Here is a 20,704-nt window from a genome sequence, read left to right as displayed (position 1 = left end):
GTCTCCTCACCTGTATTCTTTCCATTCCCCAATTAATCTTCCTGAAGTAGACTTATGTTCAAATCACAGCCCCGTTTAAAAGCATTCAAAGGCATCTCACTGCTTGCAGAACCAAGCTCCATCTGCCAAGTATGCTCCCTACATATAACTTTACACTTTTCCAACCTTGGTGTCTTGACTTTGTTTCCTTCACTTCAAATACCATTTTCTTTCACCTCCTTATATTCAAAGCCCACCTTTACCTTCTCTTAAATGCTACCTGATCCAAGTAACCTACCCAAGCACTGCCAATGGAACTCGGTTTTTCTTCTTCTGAATTCCATCCCATAAGTTATTTCTTTGTACTTTTTATTGGCCCTTGCCTCTTTCACCCTTGTATTATAGGTATTTGTGTTCATATATCATCCAGACTAGGGATTAGCAAACTTTTCCTGTAAAGGACAATATAGTAAATATTTTAGGCTTTGTTGGCCACATGGGGTCTTGGTCTTCTTTCTTTTTACTTATAGTCCTTTAGAAATATAAGGTCTTGGTCTTCCTTCTTTTTACTTACAATCCTTTAAAAATATAAATACCATTCTTAGCTTGAGAACATTACAAATATAGGCTGCTGGCTATAGTTTGAACCCTGATCAATATTCAATGCTCCTAGTAATAATCTAACTTTGATTCATGCCTTATAATACTTAGCAAAGTATATTGTGCATACTAAGCTCTTAAACATGTGTTACATGAATGTAAACATGTGTTACATGTATTACCAAAGAGGCTTTTTTTTACAAAAACAAACACAAAATAGTTTCTAGGGGAATTTTTAAATATATATCCATCTTTAGATTTGGTAATTCATCAGCTAGTCAAAATGAATCACTTATATGTTTGTTTTACCAAAGTATCCCAGGAACATTAAGTTAAAGCACCCTTTATCCAAACTTGAACACAAGAAGTGTATACTTTGGGTTCAAGAGTGTCTTGCCTTCTCAACAACCAGTGTTTTAGTCCAGTTGTTCTAACAGTTTTTACAATAGTAGACTACAAAAATGCTATCATATTTTGTTGGTTTTGAAATGGTCCTAAGCACATTAACTGGTAATAGATTTAGCCAATCCCCTTCTCTACTGTTCCCTTGCATTACAAAAATAAATGAATGCAATTTTTGGTTTGTAACAAAATAACCCTGACTCCCCCTATACAAGTGAAAAGTCATATGAAAACCAAAAGAAAGGAGAGGAGTATAGTACATAGTACATTTATTTTGGACTCCTGGTCTGATTCTTATTAGCCCTTCCTGGTTTCTTTCAGATCTTGGACATGTCACCACCCATTATTTCATTGGTGACAACTTCTAAGCACTTGGATAATCCTACATCAATTTATTTGATTATATGGAGATACAGTGGCTCTTAAAGCCTCTACTCTGTTCTCAGTATTCAAAACACTTTGTACTGAGAGCCTTAGCTTTGATTGTAATCACAAGTAGGAATTGTACACTTCAAGGGAACCCAAATTGAGTTCCAAGAAAAAAAATCTTTAATACAGTTCTACCTACTTTATGGCTCAGTGGTGCTGAATTATGTTTATTTTGCATTTCTCTAATAATACTTTGGCATAGAAAGTAACCTGCCAGTGAACCCAGTTTAGATGAGGTTGACCTCATGCCTGTCTACCTCAGAGGAAACTTACCTTGCCTTAGGAACAGAAAAAAAATCTTTCCCACTCTTTTCCAATTTCCCCAAAACACTGTTAGGCTTAGTAAAATGTAGTGGGAGATACAGTTTGTTCTGTTTGAGAAAATGGACTATTTTTATTACTATATCCTTATATCTCTCAGAACCTTATTGGGATGTCATTCCACTTTCCTCCTAAAGTCTGCCACTACCTCAGAGTTTATTGGAGAATGCATATTTGCTTAAGTTCAGATTCCTCTGAAAAGGTAACTTTCAAAGCAAAACACAGTCTTTAATGTCTTTATAGGAACCACTGTCGCCATTCCTAAGAGGAGGCCATTTCTTTCCAGGAAATAATGTTATTTACGAAAAAACCATAAGAAAAGTGGAGAAGCTAAATATGGATCAGGTAAGTGAAATTTGTTTTAAGGCTTATTTTATAAGTGTATACTTTTGAATTATGAATATTTTAATAGAGCTAAAATGGCCTTCAATTGTCAAGTGCCAGGCAAGCTCGCTATGTCATAACGATACCTCATTATATCTACAGCCCTTTGTATCATCCTTAACGCTTTCACTTCCATTTCCTCATTTGAAGTATTATTGTTCCCATTTTACTGAAAGGGAAACTGAAATAAATATATGTCCAGTCACGGGGAAAATTAATGGTAGAATCTGAACTTAATATAGATATCTCAATGCTTTGTATGTTTCTTTTAAACAAGGCTCACAAAAATCATAATTTAAAACATTGCAATTTTCTTAATTCATTTAATATGAAGTGAATTTTTAAATGAACACTATCTATGAACAGATCTGTAAAATACTGTGTACTATAAAAGGTCTAGAAAGCTAAAGCTTGAAGTCAGTTTTTGAAATTCCATTAAGCTTAATTGAGAGACCAAGTATAGAGTACAAAACTGCAGCAGGGTGATGGTAATTCCATGGCATCTAGAGCTCCTCTCTCCCCCTGCCCTTCCGTCCTTTAAGCAGAGTTGTTACTGTAACCAGCAGAGGTTTCACATTGATCTCCTCAGTGGGTACAAGCATTCCCAGCCCAGACAAATCCTGGGATTTATCTCTTGAACTACGACAGTGTATTAGTTTCTTAGGGCTGTGGTAACAAAGTACCACAATCTGGGTGGCTTGAAACAACAGAAATTTATTGTCTCACAGTTCTGGAGGCCAGGACTATGAAATTGCCGTGTTGAAAGGGCCATGCCCCCTCTAGAGCCTCTATAGAAGGAACTCTTCCCTGCCTATCTCCTAGTTTCTGGTGGCCTCAAGTGTTCCTCAGGTTGTAGATGCGTAATTTTAATTCTCCATTGTCACATAGCACCCTCCCTCTGTGTCTTCACATGGTCTTCCCTCTGTGCATGTTTGTCTCTGTGTCCAAATTTCCTCTTTTTATGAGGACACCAGTCATGTTTGATTAGGACCCATCCTAATGACCTCATTTTAACTTGATTACCTCTGTAAAGACGCTGTTTCCAAATAAGTTCACTTTCCGAAGTACTGGGAGTTAGGACTTCAATGAATCTTTTTTTTTTTTTTTCTTTTTTCTTTTTATTTATTTATTTATTTATTTATTTATTTATTTATTTATTTATTTATGGCTGTGTTGGGTCTTCGTTTCTGTGCTAGGGCTCTCTCTAGTTGCGGCAAGTGGGGGCCACTCTTCATCGCGGTGCGCGGGCCTCTCACTATCGCGGCCTCTCTTGTTGCGGAGCACAGGCTCCAGACGCGCAGGCTCAGTAGCTGTGGCTCACGGGCCTAGTTGCTCCGCGGCATGTGGGATCCTCCCAGACCAGGGCTCGAACCCGTGTCCTCTGCACTGGCAGGCAGATTCTCAACCACTGCGCCACCAGGGAAGCCCCAATGAATCTTTTTTTGGGAGGCACAATTCAACCCAAAACAGGCAGTTAAATATTATCAAATGAATTTTGACCACAAAATCATTTTTCTCATATACAACTGAAACATTAAAATATACTAAATTCTCTTTTTTTCATTTTTCTTGGCATGAGAACATGTCTTATTTTTATGAGTATTTATGGGCAGTTGTTACCCAATTCATAGGAACTAATACATTATTACTCATTTGATACCCAATAAAAATGAAAAAGAGTAAACTCTCAGAATCATAAATATCCAAATCTTTAAGATTCTAGTCTGCTTGGAAAACTGTATATAGTCTGAAGGGTTTAATATAGTACATATTAAGTGCATATTTTCCAAAAGAACTGCAGAATATTTCTGGACATTATGATACCAAACAGAAAAATTTCTCGAAATATTTTAGTTCTTCAAAAGGCACTTTCCTCAAGCTACCAGTTTATAACATCTGTCCTTTATCTAACTGGACAGCCAAAACAATGTCTGACACACTTTAAATAGGAAGGAATGTTTGAGACACATCATTTCATGCTGCTTCCAAGTTCTTGTTTCAAAGAGAATAAACAGCTTTTCTAAATCTTGGCCCTAGAAGAAAATATTGAATATCATGTACATTATTATTGCTATGCATCTGGAACAATTAAAGAAGAATTCCTTTAAGAGAACATTGCTGCTACTTACTGTTAACTAGAATATTTACTTTTACATGTCCACTTTTCTTATTAATGACTTAAATGATTTGGGAGTTTTGGAACTGCCATGGGAGGCTACCCAAGGTAGAAGGAACCATGCATACAACTGCTTTGACCTAGTTGAGTTTCCTCAGTGACAGAAATACGGTGGGATGAGCTGGATAAAGCCAGAGTCTGGATGAACCTGTTTAATGTCATATGAGACTAATCCAAATAGGACTAGCTCTTAGGAGATGGGACCCGTCCAAAAAAAGAGGTATTTATAGTAGAAGGGTGGTAAAGTGGTGTCAGTTGCAAGATAATTATCCAATTCATATAAATTGTACTCTGTGTATTTTTTTCTTGAGCAAAAATGATAAGATATATGGTAAATCAGAAATGTTTGATCTTTTGTTAAAAACTCAGCTTGTGGTATGCTTCAAAAGTATGAGAAATGTATGAATATCTTGCTTTGGAACAATAATTTTAGTAGTCAGGTGTGAGGAATGGAAACTGAAAACCTGCTAAGACTTTAGGAGTACCAATGAGTGGTTCAGATGCCAAATAGGCTCAGGAAAACCACAAGACATCCCAGATGGAGAGACTATCAGCATTCTATTCAACTGATGCATTAATAAAGAAAGATGATTGAGAAATGGGTTTTGTTTTATTTATTGTCCTTTCAAAGTTTTTCCTAATCTGCTTTTTAAGGGACACATTTTTTTTTTCAGGAGGAATTCTACTTCAGTAGTGTACAAGCTCCCCACTGGTGAAAGCTTTCTCTGGCTATCACTCTGACTTTATCCTAATCTAGTGTATGAAGGTATTTTGTAACATAAAAGAACAGATGATACATTCATCCCCAAAATTTGTACAAAAGTTACTGATAGTACACAGTCAGACTTCTAAACTGTAGAGCTCTTACTTAGTGCTAGCATATTTGTAAAGTAGGTCATATTTGAAAAGATCCTAGAGAAAATCATTCTATGAACTGATTCTATGACCTTTATTATCTATATGTCTACCAAGGCAGTGTCTACTTGTAAAATGTGTTTCTTTATATATATATTTTTCTTTCAAAAAATTTTTTGTATACATGAAAAGATATTTGTATACATGGTAAAAAATTTCAAAGCATAAAAAGTATAAAAAGGTACAAAAAGAGTGTGAAAAGAGAATAAAATTGTATATAGTGAAAAAACAGCTTCTCTATCTTGATCCTCTTGTCCCTCAGTTCTTCCTCCCAGAGGCAGTCACTCTTAAAATGATTTTTGCTCTATGCATGCATTTAAAAGCAGCTGTATATATTTGTAAATACACATGTATGTACATTAAAAATATTATACAAAAGGAGCATACTATATTCATTCTTATGCATCTTGCTTTCTTCATTTAATATAGCTTGAAAATTGTTCCATATAAAACTTTTAAAATTTGAAGTGCCTTACTTTATTAATATAGGTCACCTTTCCAACAGTCAAAAGAAAATAGAGCATTGAATTTATACTTTCAAAGTTAATTGTATGTGCATGAATGTAGCATTATGATCCAAACAGAGTATTTTTTTCTTCGAAAACTGGCTTTCAGGTGCCTGCTTTCAAAGTAGAATAATAACAAAATAATATAGAAAATTCAAGCATACTTGAAATCCCCCGAACTGAAATAACCAGATATCTGTTTTTATTCTGTGCTCTACACTTACCAGAAAAAAGCCATGGTAAATAAGCAAGCAGATAGGAAAGATTTAGTTTGAAAACAAGTTCCAAAATATTTTGAAGACAGTACAAATTCAGTTTAATGTTCTGACAGAACTCTGAGCAAGAAATCATGAGTTCCAGTCCCAATTTTGCCATTAATTATTTGTGTCGTTATAAATAAATCATCTTACTTCTCTGGACCTCATGGTTGTATTTTTTTTCACCTGCAGAATTAACGGGGTGGATGATGATTAAGTTGATGATGATGATGACAATGATAAAATATGATAATAATAATAATAAATGTTAATTACCCACCTACTTTGTACTAAGCACTTAACATTAGTTAATTTACTCTTCATAGCAACCCAGTGAGGTACATACTATCTCCACTTTTACACAAGAGGAAACTGAAGCTTATAAAGGTTGCATATACAGTTTCTCAAGATCACAGAGTAAGTGGTAGAATCAGAGTTAGAATCCATGTTTTCTGAATCTGAAGGCTCAGTCACTGTTTTCCAATCTTTTTTTCTTAATTTATGCTTGATTTTCACAAGCATAAGAACTTCACCTGCCCCTACTGTGTTTCTAATATGCTTCCTGACATTGAAAATCACTACATTACATTATTTTCTAATTTATATCCATCAACATCTTCAGTATTATTATGTAATTAGATCCTGAAGTGCCTGTTGAATCATCAAATAAATATTAATTAATATTAATATTCATTATAGTTTTAGTGTTGAGTATAACTGTAATATTAATTTAATCAGAACATGCAATTCTCTGGTCAACTTAGGTAAGTATTTGGATGGTTACAGCCACCTGGTCAAATAAAAATAGAGTTCAATACAATTTTTCCCAATGGAATAATTGGAAAAAATAATATATCACTTATTAAAACTATAAATCCTAGGGCTTGAATTATCTTGTGAAAGAACACATTAAATTTTTTAAAGTGGATTCAGTTGGCTTTTCTTTTATTAGTTATTTTTATTCTGAGTGACTGTTTTTGGCATGTGTATGTGTTTTAGGAATGCTATCCTCAGGTTCAGTGCCATCATCACATTGTCCAACAGCCCCAGATCTTCCACTCTCTACACTGTCAACAATCCCATTCTAGCCAGCAAATCCAAACCATCACAGGAAGTGATTCAATTTCTACAAACACTGGAATTGAACTGTGTCATAGTGACTCAAACCATACACATGAGCAGGTGAGATTAATGAGCTGATTCCTTGTAAAACTGAAATAATCTCTTAAACCCTGCTCACACCACTGTATAGGTACCCACATTAAATTTTCATCAAAATATTGAGGTGTTATACCATGAAGATTCGTGTTTTATTATGGCATTTTTATATATTTATTTTTTAACATCTTTATTGGAGTATAATTGCTTTACAGTGTAGTGTTAGTTTCTGCTGTATAACAAAGTGAATCAGCTATATGCATACGTATATCCCCATACCCCCTCCCTCTTGAGTCTCCCTCCCACCCTCCTTTTCCCACCCCTCTAGGTGGTCACAAAGCACCGAGCTGATCTCCCTGTGCCATGCAGCTGCTTCCCACTAGTTATTTATTTTACATTTGGTAGTGTATATATGTCAGTGCTACTCTCTCACTTCGTCCCAGCTTACCCTTCCCCCTCCCCGTGTCCTCAAGTCCATTCTCTACGTCTGTGTCTTTATTCCTGTCCTGCCCCTAGGTTCATCAGAGCCATTTTTTTTTTAGATTCCATACATATGTGTTAGCATACGGTATTTCTTTTTCTCTTTCTGACTTAATTTCACTCTCTATGACAGACTCTAGGTCCATCCACCTCACTGCAAATAACTCAATTTTGTTTCTTTTTATGGCTAATATTCCATTATATATATTTGCCCCATCTTCTTTATCCATCCATCTGTCGATGGACACTTAGGTTGCTTCCATGTCCTGGCTATTGTAAATAGTGCTGCAATGAACTTGTGGTACATGACTCTTTTTGAATTATGGTTTTCTCAGGGTACATGTATTATGGCATTTTTAAAACAAAATTTTCCATCTCTTCTCAGAAGACAAAATAATTCAGGTCTATTAATACATTAAATCTATGAGGGGAGTTAAGAACTGATCAATGAACACCTAATTTCTAGCTGATCCTCAGTTCTAAAATGGGTCCAACAGTTGTGCAACATTAAATATTTTCATGAAGTATGATATTTAAATGAATAATGAATTGGAAGTGGTATTGTCTAAGATGATTGTAATGGTCACATTTCACAAGCTGGTAATTACTTTTTATATGTTTTCTTTGAAAATATGGCATATTAACTCAAGTCAGAATAGGCGTACATTTTATTATTTGTTACATCAACAAAATAGAAACTACAACTTAGTTGCTAAGAAGAAATATCTTGGGATGCAATCATCAGTGACTAATTTATGTTCTGAATACTTTCGAATCTTGTAAACCTCTGTTATACATGTGTTAAAGGATAAAAGATTGTCTTGTATTTTGGAAAAACTAACAATTATAACTGGAACTGTGGGGAATAAGCCACTGTTCGTATTTTTTCATATTTTTTTCTAATAAAGAATAGCTTGCTCAAGTTGACCTCTCTCATAGGCAACTACTACTGAAAGACAAAAGAAAAAGAATACGAAAAAATAAAGAGAGAGCCTACCCACATAAGAATATGATTGTTTTATATTAAATATGAATGAGATTATTTCTAAGGACTGAAACTTGAAATATACACTTTGGCCATATGGTAAAAAAAGAACCACAAAATATTTAATATCCACGTTTTTCCCATCTAAAAAAGCCTAAAATTATCATGTATGGAAATACTGGCCTTTAGAATTACTCTAAAACATGGTCCAGATGGTGTTGAATTTCTTAAATTAAATGGATTAGTAATAACCATTAGAAAGACATTTTATTAGGTTAAATCATTTGAAATTGTCTTTTTTTTAAGGTAATTATCGATATGTATGTTCCTATGACCATTTTCTTAATTGTTTTGTGTTTTTGTGTTTTTTTTAAATTAATTAATTAATTAATTTATTTATTTATGGCTGTGTTGGGTCTTCGTTTCTGTGCGAGGGCTTTCTCTAGTTGCGTCAAGTGGGGGCCACTCTTCATCGCGGTGCGTGGGCCTCTCACTATCGTGGCCTCTCTTGTTGCAGAGCACAGGCTCCAGACGCGCAGGCTCAGTAATTGTGGCTCACGGGCCTAGTTGCTCCGTGGCATGTGGGATCTTCCCAGACCAGGGCTTGAACCCATGTCCCCTGCATTGGCAGGCAGATTCTCAACCACTGTGCCACCAGGGAAGCCCTGAAATTGTCATTTTTATAGGTTAAAGCTGATCAAAGAGCAACAGCTTCATACGGTTCAATCTAATACTTAACTTCGCTACACTTCAGTTTCTTCATCATAAAATAAAGATTCATCATCCATTTCTTACAGGGTTATTGTAAGAATAAATTATGTCTTGTATGTTAAGCACTTAACCATTGTTGAGTGCTGATGGTAAGTACTTAAATGGTAATTACTAGTTTTTAGTAGTAATTATTATTTGTAAGCATTAAATCGTCATGCCAGGTACTATGAAAAATACAAACGTTGGTAAGACATTGTCACATTTCTCTTAGGTGCTTATTGTCTAATAGGGGAAAGTGGCAAACACATAAAGCATTATACAAAGCAAAGTGTTGTCTGTTATAAAAGAGGATCATGCAATGTGCTTTGGGAACAGAAGAGAGAAGAAATTAATTTCAGCTGGGAGATCTAGGAAAGCTTTGTTGAGGAGGAAGAGATTGACCTGGGTTTTGAAGAGTGAGCAGAATTTCCAAATGTGGTATTGTGGTATGTGTGGTATGGACATCCTAAGAACAGGGAATCACATGAAAAAAGTCATATATTTGGGAAAGTACACTTTGGGTTTCAGGAATAGTGGTTTGGTTTGTATGGCAAGGAAGACATGGGATGAAGAGTACTAGAGTGTAGGGTTAAAATGATACCTTAAGGCCAGATCATGAGGTCCTTCTCACTGCAGGATCTTAGCTCCCTGACCAGGGATTGAACCCAGGCCCTCGTCAGTGAAAGCACAGAGTCCTGACCACTGGACCACCAGGGAATTCCCGAACATTAAGTTTAAAATTTTGAACTTTATTTGGCAGGCAATGGAGGATGATTGAAGGTTATTGAGTAGGAAAATATTGATAGGTATGATTTAGGAGGTTAATTCTAGAAGCTTTGCACAAGGTAGATTGAAATATTGATTAGTTTTCTTCTCACAATGATCAGATGAAGAAGGTATCATTGTTGCCTTTATTGTTCAAGAGAAGGAAACTGAGGTTCAGAGAAGTTAAGTTACTTGCGAAGGCTTGCATAGCTAGCATGTGGTAGAGCCAGGATTCATACATAGGTAACCTGACTCCAGAGCTTATTGAGAGTTCCCTTTGGAAGTTGAGTCAGTAATGTGGAGAGTCCTTGGTCAATAATGTAAACATGAATAGGACAGTGGATTAATAGTCTGCCACTGGGGAGATATTCATGCTATAATAGAAAGTGGACTAGCTTCAGGGTAGGAAGACCTGGGTTCCAGTCCCAGCTATGTCCTTTCCAAGCTATGTGTTCTTAATAAATACTAAATCTCTCAGAAATATCCTCATCCATAAATTTTGGTAGTGATGTCTACCTCACAGGGTTGATGTAAAGACTAAATGAAAATATATGTTTGACATGCTTTATAAACTATAAAGCCTACAACATGAAAAAATGCCACAGAGAAGAATTTGCAGAGAGATTATTAAAAGCTAAATATTTCAGTAGTCAAAGTGTAAAACTTAAACTAGGATAATGACAGTAGGAATGGAGTGAGGGACAATTATCAGAGATGGGAAAAATATCACAGGATTAAGAATCTTGTACAGTGACAATGGTAATGCTATGATACCCTTTCATTAGCTTAGTGCAAATAATAATATATTTGACCAGACTAGATATTGTCTGTTTAGAAAATGGGCAGAGGTGGGTAACTAATATATTACTTTCTATTTTATTATTCATCTTTCAGTTTGAGATTCCGACTTAGCTTTGTTAAAGGCTGGAGGCTTTTTGTATAGATACTTTTCTTCTGGTTTTTCAGTATTTTATATGGATAAAGCTGAAGTGCTTCTGAAAATGGAATAGTGCCCTGGGAAGCTTAGAGCTGGTAATTTCCACCTATGTGGATTACACAGGATTGGATCCATTTCTGGTCAGAGTAAGGATGGGGTAACCCGATTGTGCAGATCCCATGGACAAAGCAGGGCAGAGAATGAGTTGTCTCACCTAGGCTCCTTGGTGTTTACATGTGTCTTCCACATGAGTGGAAGAGTCTCTGAAGAGTAATAGAGCAGATGTCAGTTAGGCTTTTTTAAAACTAAAGGATGACCCATTTTTAGTTTGTGTTTAGAGTTAAATTGCAATTCAGAGGTAGTATAATAAGGTAGAAAGAACACAGACCTTCAATTCAATTATCTGGGTTTATAAAACCTGATTCTGCTGAGTTGCATGATCCTAGGTAACTGACTTTAACTGGACTGAGGTAATCGACTTAACTGGACTGCACCTCAGTTTCCCCATCTATAAAAGAGGGAGAGAATCACACTTAATGTGCAGTGTATCTACAATGGATTAAATGAGGTAAAATATGTAAAGTATCCAGCTTAGTGCCAAGCACATACTAGGTACACAAATGAATGTTTGATTCTCTGCCTTTTCCTCCCCTAACCCCAGTCCCCAAATCTTTCAAAGCATCAAAATAAAAAATTGGTTTCCATTGTAATGATATTCTTTTTAAGATTTATTTATTATTTATTTCCTTACTTTATTTATTTTTGGCTGCGTCGGGTCTTAGTTGAGGCATGTGGGATCGTTCTTGTGGCACGAGGGCTTCTCTCTAGTTGTGGTGTGTGGGTTTTCTCTTCTCTAGTTGCGGCACACAGGCTCCAGGGCGCGTGGGTTCTGTAGTTTGCGGCACGCGGGCTCTCTAGTTGAAGCGTGCGAGCTCAGTAGTTGTGGCACGCAGGCTTTAGCTGCTCCGCATGTGGGATCTTAGTTCCCTGACCAGGGATTGAAACCACGTCCCCTGCATTGTAAGGCGGATTTTTTACCTCAGCACCACCAGGGAAGTCCCTGTAATGATATTTTTAAATGAAACTAAATCACCTTTAAAGTGCTTTCCAAGAAGCAAAAGGCATTAAAATATTTTTGAAAATCAGATGTACAAAAACCTGGCTTCAAAATATTTTTAATAAAACTAATTTATGTATGTTTTCCATGGTTCTCCTTAGAAAGATCATTATTTTGGTTTCAAATTCAAAACAGCACCAATCACATTTCTTTCCCCGAGGACATTAAGAATAACATGCTGTGATCATTTTCCTGCCATTAGCAAGGAACAGATAATTCCACATATGTTAGTGACAGGGAAAAGCTCAACTGAACTCGTTTTACAAGTTGTTATACAGGTGGTGTTTATAAAAAAGACTCAAATAATTATATATATTGCATGTACAACTCTTGCATTTGGCTTGAGGCTTCCAAGAAAACTTTGAGTCATGGGAAGATATCAAGGGAAGAGTCCTGCTCACTTGGACAGTGCTATTGCCAATGGAAAATTCTCCAACTTGTGATGCCTTTCTTCTGTCATTTGAAAATTTAATTTTTGTCAACATCAAGACAGCACAGATCTTAGTGTCAGGTGCTTTTTCTGACAAGTATCCAGGAAGCTTGTTACAATGTTTATTTAACATAAGTCATTCACTAATGATGGAAACTCTGGGCTGCTTAGCTTAATAAACTCAGCATTCCTGCTTGTTCCCTCACTCAGTCACATGTGACTCCAGTCCTTCTCCATCTTTATTGCCTTCTCCATCCCCATTATTGAAAATGAGTGTCTTTTGTGCAAAACTCTATTCCCTGCTATCCTTTCCCCAAATTTAATTGATATCTGTTTTGGACCCATTTTTTCTCCAACACCACCCTTATCTGTCTCCTGCTACCTCCTGCTCTTGTGCCCTTTTGAACTCTTGTTCTGTGGCAAACAAGAATTGTTATTTATTTACTCTTTTAAAAATAGTTTTTATTTTTTTTAATCAAAGTAATGCATATAGATAGCTTAAAAGGTCAAATATTATTAAATGGCATAAAACAAACAGCAAGTTCCTGTCCCAACCCTTTCCATGCACGCCTGATGCCCAGAGGAAACCATTTTCTGTTTTTGTTTTTGTTTTGTTTTTTTTTTATCACGAATAAGATCTTTTATTTGTCACCATTAAAAGTCTGATTTTTAAACAGATTCTTGGACTGGTGGCTCATATCCATTAGCTCTTTCAACTTTAACACCTGTCTCATCCCCAGCAGCTTCTCCAGAACTACTACCTTCACCATGTAGCTCCATGAGTTTTCCCAATTCAAACTTGGGCTCTTCAGCATTTTTACTTTTCTAACAAAGACATCATGGAGTGGATAAATAGATTGGCAGGGCTTTTCTATGTCTTTTCCAGTGCTGTCTGGAATCAATTGATTGACCACCTCTTTCAAGTCATTTGTCTGCACCTCTTGGGTCATGATTTCCATCATCTTCTTGCAGATCTGGCAGACCTGCTGGTGCTGGGCATAAGAGGTCTTCTGAATCTGATTGTTGCACTTTTTTAGTAAAACCCACACAGAATAGACGAAGCAAATAACCATTGGTAGTCTTGACATCAACGTGAGCTTCAGTCATGGTCTGCCAGTTTTTGACAATGGAGCACATTTTGTCACGGGTAAGATCCATGCCATGGAAGTTAGTCAGGCAGTTTTTGCCCTGAACATCCTCAGTAATAAGCTTGAATTTTCTAAATGCAACTTCATCATTCTGCAGATCAACAAGGCTCACTTCAAAAACACGACCCTTGAGACCATCAGATGCGATTTTGGTTCCTTGAGTTCTTGTGACTAGTGTTTTCCCAATATTTCTTATATTGAACATAGCTGGTGCTTTAACATCATACCAATCTTTCTTAGAAAATGGGTCAACGACTTTGTTCTTGGCTCCCTTTTTACCCCCTTTCGTAAGGCACTTGTTCTTGCCGACTGCCATGGTGCTGCTCAGAGAGCCAAAAGGGCGGAAGTTAGAGGCAACAATTTTCAACTCTTAGCTTTTTTTCTTCTTGTCTTTACTTCCATATAGCTAAATAATATGGATATACTTATGCTGCTATTTTTTGATTTATCAATGTTGTATATTATATGTTGGTAATTCTGGTACATAAGGATTTAGTTCTATTAATCACCCACCTACCTGTTTACATCCCTTTCATCATCTCAGTATAGTTAAATCCCCATATTTTAGGGTAAATCATTATTCAGTGTTTATATTATTATTGCTATGAAAGTATTATTTACTGCTGAACCAATTTGTGTACTATTTTGCTGCTTTTATTAGTACAACTATTATTTGCTGGTGTTAATAATTCCCTAAATGTTTTCATTTGTTTGGTTTTCTATGTATCTATTGCTAATTCTTTTCTCAGTACAATTTTATACAGTCAAGTGTTCTGGTTTTTGTTGATCAACCATTTCCTCTCTTTAAAACCCTGCAATCCATATACACCTCTCCTCTTGGCTCATATTATCACTACTACTGACCTTCTAGTCACTCTCATCATCCTTCAACAGTTTCACTGGCAGGCTTACAATCTTCTCCCCACTTTCCCCTGACCCCTGCCCTGGAATCATCTATGAGAACTTCTCCACTCAAATGAGAGATCTTTCTCATGCTCTGTCCTCATGGTTCTTCATCACCCTTAATTTCTTCATTTCTACTACATCTTCAGCTCTCATAGACTTTGGTCACTCCTTGAACCTCCACATCACTTGAAACTGTTTCATCTGGAATTCTGAATCTCTCTTTCTCTTATCATCACTTTCTTACTTCATCTCCTACTCTCTAATTCCCATTGAGCCTTGCCCTCAACAAGCTCTCTAGCCCTCAGTTCCAAACCGGGCTGGTGTCCCCTGTCAGCTGATTCAACAATGCTCTTGCTAGAAACCCTTAAAATTGTTGCCTTCTCTGATTAGTCCTCACTTTGCTAATCCCTTACTTTGGATAGACTGCCATCCACTTTCTCTGCACCTAGATTTTGACTTCGTGTGCTAGAGAAAGTTCGCAAACTAGGCCAATTTAGTCTAGTACAGATTATCTCTGTCTTGCTGGATTCCTTCTGTTGCTAGACAGTCCTTTTAGTTAATTCTGATTGACTTGCCACCCCGGTCCTCAGCATATAATCTTTATTTTTCCCTCTTCATACTCTAGGTCCCATTGCTGTTCTCTTACTCTCTGCAGGTAGCCTTGCCTTCTACCAAGAATGGGCAGTGGAACTCAGATTTTTTTGTGTACCAGAATCAGTTGGCTGACCTGCTTAAATAGAGATTGCTGGGACTTGATAGTTTGCATTTCCAAGTTCACTCGTTATCCTAATGCTACTTGGTCCAGGGACCACAATTTGCGTTCACTATGTGAACTCCTTCAACACCCTACTTCATTGAAAAATGTCTCTGTACTTTCAGTGAACTTTTGATTCTTCTGATCTTTGAGAATTAATAATCTAACCTTGTCTTCAAGGTGACTCCATTAGCAACCCTACCAATCTACTGACTTATGATCTCAATCATTTTTGTTCCCTTAACTTGCAAAATCCCTGAAGGAGGAAGGCATACTCACTGCTGCCATTTCCTCATTACCCACACATTCCTTAACACTTTGAAAACCAGATTCTAGTTTCAACATTCTCCTGAAACTGCTTTTATTGACCTCTAAGTTGCAAATTCCACTTCCTTTTTTGCTTCATTTTCATCTTATTCCAGTTCGAATAAGATGGAATAGTTGATAATGTTGATCCATTGTATTCTTGATATTCTTTCTTTCCATTATACTGTACTGCTGCTTCTAATTCTTCTCAGGCTCTTCTTCTTTCTTTCATCAGATCTTCCCCAAAGACCCATCCTTGGCCTTCTTCTCCTTTCTCTACCCCTTCTCCCTTGACTATATGGTGTAAAAGCTTGACTTCTATGACCTTTACATGATCACCTTTACATGGACAACTCCCCAAACTTCCCTCCGAAGCTTTAATCCATAATTTTTAATGGAATAGTTGATGTCTCTACTTGGCTGTCCCACAGTCACCTCCAACTGACCATATACCAGCTTTTCATTCTATGCCCTCTATTTCTATTAATGATATCTTCAGTGCCCTAATCACCAGACTTAAAATTTAGCATTATTTTTTACTTTCCCTCTCATTTGCCACCTCACACCTAATCAGTTGTCATAGTCTGAAGAATCTTCCTACATAAAACCACTCTCATATAGCTGAAAGTTGGGTTTCCTTCCTATAACTCTTTTACCATTTTTGTTGTTGTTGTTGTCATCACAGCTAAGGTTTATTGCAGTAATGTAGCCAGTGGGGGGCTGACCACCAGGGAGGAGACACCCACTCCACAGGAGCCAGCAGTAGCTTTGGGGGCCCTCCCTGGCTGTGGGGAGGGTGCACCACACTCGCAGGGAATGGAGAGCAGAGGAAGGGCCCGTGGTTGCCTTTGCCCAGCAGCCCTGCTGCTCTACAGGGACTAATGTAGTACATAGAGCACATTTAAAATGGGGCCAGCATGGGAGATAAAACCATTATCCACCCTGTAATAAATAGTTACAAAAGTCACCCCTGGGTCGGACTGCCCAGGGAAGGCAACACGTTGTGCCCAGAAACGAGCCATGATGAATGAGGGTGTCCAGGGGCTCGACTTGCCTCCTGGGCGCGGTCTGGGGTCAGGGTGACTGTGCCGGACACTGGCCACTGCCAGGCCCCCTGGGTCCGCAGGCCAGTCCTTGGCCCCTCAGGCAGGCACTGGGTCAGCGGTCAGGAGCGGGCTGCCAGGCTTTCTCGAGGTCAACCTGCATGGCCTGCGGGAGCCACTCGCAGTACTCGGCCACAGGTGTTCAGGGTTTTTTTCCTCCAAGCAGCCAGCAAGGTGTCTCGCAGTTGGCTTTCTCGGCAACAAGGGCTCTCAGGAGTCTCTGCCCTGGGCTGCAGTCTAACCCACGTCTTCAGCATCGTGCTGAGGCTAGACAGCAAACAGCCCTTGTAGGAGGCCAGCTTGTGGAAGACCTGGGGAGACACCACAGGACGGGATGAAGGCTCCGGGGCTCACATCCCTCCCATAGAAATATGGAACGCTTCACGAATTTGTGTGTCACCCTTGCGCAGGGCCCATGCTAATATTCTGTGTATCGTTCCAATTTTAGTGTATGTGCTGCCGAAGAGAAGAGAGCACTCTTTTTTTTTTAATTTTTTTTAAAATTAATTTTTATTTATTTATTTATTTATGGCTGTGTTGGGTCTTCGTTTCTGTGCGAGGGCTTTCTCTAGTTGTGGCAAGCGGGGACCACTCTTCATCGCGGTGCACGGTCCTCTCACTATCGCGGCCTCTCTTGTTGCAGAGCACAGGCTCCAGACGCGCAGGCTCAGTAATTATGGCTCATGGGCCCAGCCGCTCTGCGGCATGTGGGATCTTCCCAGACCAGGGCTCGAACCCGTGTCCCCTGCATTAGCAGGCAGATTCTCAACCACTGCGCCACCAGGGAAGCCCAAGAGAGCACTCTTTTACCATTTCATCTGTGCTTCTCTTCATAGCTCTTATGAACTGGGCAATCTATCATATAAAGTTATTTAGATACATATCTTAGCTCTTCTAAAAGACCATAAGGTCCTTGAGAGAGGAGGAAACAGTATCTTATGTCTTTTTTTTTTCCCAGTAGCACTTAGAACTGTACCATAAGGCAGTACTTAGTAAGTTCTCAATAAATGTGTGCTGAATGAATGAAAGCATCATGCCACTGAGACCTTTTAAATCCTGCATGTGGCTTGGGGGTATAGATTTTAGCCTTTGGGTTAAGAAAAAAAGTTAGAATGTAAGATAAATTATCAATACATTGAAAGAACTACTACATATGTGCAGTGAGTTCCTCCACTGGCTTTGCTTACATAATAAAGAAGTGGTTCCATTCCTTGAATAAATTACATACTAAGGAATGGCAGAATAGAGAAATGGCAGAGAGGTGGAGAAGAGAAAAAAGTAGCAACAAAGATGTTTCCAAGAAGTTATGCATTAAAAAATACATATTCATTTAAAATTAATTTCATTGGGATATATCTCCTGTTTCATTACAAAAAGTATTTAGAGTGTCTTAAAAGAACAAATAAGATGTAATAGAACAGAAAAAGAAATGTCAAGGGCAGTGTAAATATAATGGGGCAATAACACCAGAAGGAAAATAGAGTACACAGAAATGCAGGCCACAGAGTTCCATGTCATTAGTAAAAATGGGCTAAAAACTTGACTCTGAGATTTCTGGAAACCACAAGGGGGGAAAAAACATGATTAGTGGCAAAATTCCCATTGTTCATGAGAAAAAGCTTCATAAGTTTTCAGTAGTCACATGTGTTATAGGAAAATATATTTTATTTTCCAGTCAGAGAGAATAATTTAAGCAGTTACAAATTAGTCACCTGGATTCATTATAAAATGACAATCCAAACCATCTACTTTTTTTTTTAGTTGTTAGGAGTGGAAGAATCATCTTATTTTATAATAAAATGTCAAAATCTATACATATACACCAAAAAGGGAGCAAGGACAGCATTGACTAGGTTTTGGATAAAGTCAATTTCAGCTGCTTTTTTTTTTAATTAACTAATTAATTTATTTAGTTTTGGCTGCATTGGGTCTTGCTGCACACGGGCTTTTCTCTAGTTGCGGTGAGCGGGGGCTACTCTTCGTTGCGAGTGCAGGCTTCTCATTCCGGTGGCTTCTCTTGTTGTGGAGCATAGGCTCTAGGCACATGGGCTTCAGTAGTTGTGGCACACAGGCTCAGTAGTTGTGGCGCCCAGGCTTAGTTGTTCCAGGGCATGTGGGATCTTCCCGGACCAGGGCTCGAACCTGTGTCTCCTGCATTGGCAAGCGGATTCCTAACCACTGCAGCACCAGGGAAGCCCTTCAGTTGCCTTGTTAAAGCACCTCTTCCAACTAGTGCTTTTCCATCTATTATAGTTAACATTTAGCCCAAATTGCATCCTTTATGACAACTTCCTCATGCAACAAATGTTTACTGAGGATCTACTATATTCAGACACTATGGTATGTGCTGGAATTAAAGAAATGTATAAAAAGAGTGTCTCTACTCCCCGGTAACTGAGAGCCTTGTAGAAAATTTATAACCATCTTCCACTCCTTCTATCATTATTCAAATAGCCAATTGTCCATATGTGTTCAGTTAAATAAAACCATTATTTGTATGACGGTTTTTACATGACAGTTTAATAATTTACCTGCCCCCCTCCAAAGTAATACCTCCAGCAACTTTATAAAATAAGTACTAAATTACCTGCATTTTACAGTTGAGGAACCTGAGGTTCAGAGAGGTTAAGCAGTACATACACTTAGGCCACAACTAGGAAGTGGGAGCTCCATCTTTGGCTCCAATTTCCATTCTTTCTTCATTGCAACACTTTGCTGCCTAGAGTTACTCACAGAAAATTAAATTAGGTCTTTATTTCAAGTACAGGACTGTTGTTATGAATCAAGTCTTCATTTTAGAATTATAATTATTGTACAATACATTCAATTCAGTGACAACATTTATTGAAAACCTTCTGTGTACCAGGTACTATATAATGCAACATTTCTTTACTAAAATATCTATGGAGATTAAAATAGCACTGAGGATTTTCAGAACCTAAAATTCTGATACTTTTTCTCCTAGGATTTCTTCTTGTGGTACAAAATAGGAAGAGACCAATTATTGTTTTTATTTTACCTTGTTAGCCAAATGACGTTGTACATAAAATGCATTTCATTTCACAGGGATTAATGCCAACTGGATTAACTATGGTTTCAATCTATCTGACAGCTATTAAATGTCCCAAATCAAAGCAAAATTAATGAAGCAGTAACCTTATTTATCTACAAGTGTCACCATATAAGGTTTGCAGGATAATAATCTATACGTTGTAAGCTTTCCTTAATAGTGATGTTTTCTGTTGTCATGTAGCAAAAAGTTACTACCCAGGAGGGTCTAAGCACAGAAGACCTTATTAGTTAACATGTCCATGACCTTTTAGAGGGTTAGGCATTTATGTATAATTGCTTTTATATAACATGGCATTTTAAGCACATTTGAATCCACTAAGCAACCATTCTAAATAGGTGAAAAATGCATACATAAGCCAGTTACCCAGTGAGGATAAATTTAATTAAGCCAGTACCCTCTAGTACGAGATTACTACTAGATTGTGATTTGTGCCTTCCTCACAGGCTATCCCTAGTCCTGAACAGCATTCTCAAAAATGTGTGCCACTAAGCTTGAAGGGGGCCAGGCAAGAAAATATAGATAGCTCAGGTGAAACCTGCAACTATTGTGTGTCTACTATTGGTAGGACTCTATAATCACTACCACTGAATTTTGTAAATATGGTTGGTCAAAAGTATCATCTTTGAATATCAAAGTTTATATAATGTAGATACTAGCAAAAGAAATTCCACTCCTGGAATCTCATAGACCACATATAAGAAACAAAACTCCAGACTGGAAACAGGACAAGAACTTCCAAGGCAGTAGTGAGGTGAAGCCCATGGTTTTCCTTTACAAGGTACTTCCTTTCTATAGATTTCCTGAAAAATGATTGCTGATTTGC

At 37.6% G+C, this 20,704-nt stretch overlaps 1 protein-coding gene, 1 non-coding gene and 1 pseudogene across 2 annotated transcripts in view; 1 reads left to right on the top strand and 2 right to left on the bottom strand.

Annotated features, from left to right (window-relative positions):
- Positions 1–20,704, top strand: part of POF1B (POF1B actin binding protein) — a 95,431-nt gene that overhangs the window by 30,603 nt on the left and 44,124 nt on the right. Inside the window, exons 4-5 of the mRNA XM_059910710.1 lie at positions 1,975–2,076; positions 6,969–7,151. Of these exons, the coding sequence (XP_059766693.1) occupies positions 1,975–2,076; positions 6,969–7,151 (285 nt within the window). The remainder of the gene's footprint in view (positions 1–1,974; positions 2,077–6,968; positions 7,152–20,704) is intronic.
- LOC132357293 (small ribosomal subunit protein eS1-like) lies at positions 13,261–14,055 on the bottom strand (annotated as a pseudogene).
- On the bottom strand, positions 17,174–17,278 carry LOC132358021 (U6 spliceosomal RNA). The gene has a single exon (XR_009500386.1). It is a non-coding gene; the product is annotated as a U6 spliceosomal RNA (small nuclear RNA).

The sequence above is a fragment of the Balaenoptera ricei genome, chromosome X (assembly GCF_028023285.1).
Source record: "Balaenoptera ricei isolate mBalRic1 chromosome X, mBalRic1.hap2, whole genome shotgun sequence".
Lineage (NCBI taxonomy): Eukaryota > Metazoa > Chordata > Mammalia > Artiodactyla > Balaenopteridae > Balaenoptera > Balaenoptera ricei.
Note: the sequence above shows the minus strand (reverse complement) of the source record. Positions and strands in the feature narration are given on the sequence as shown.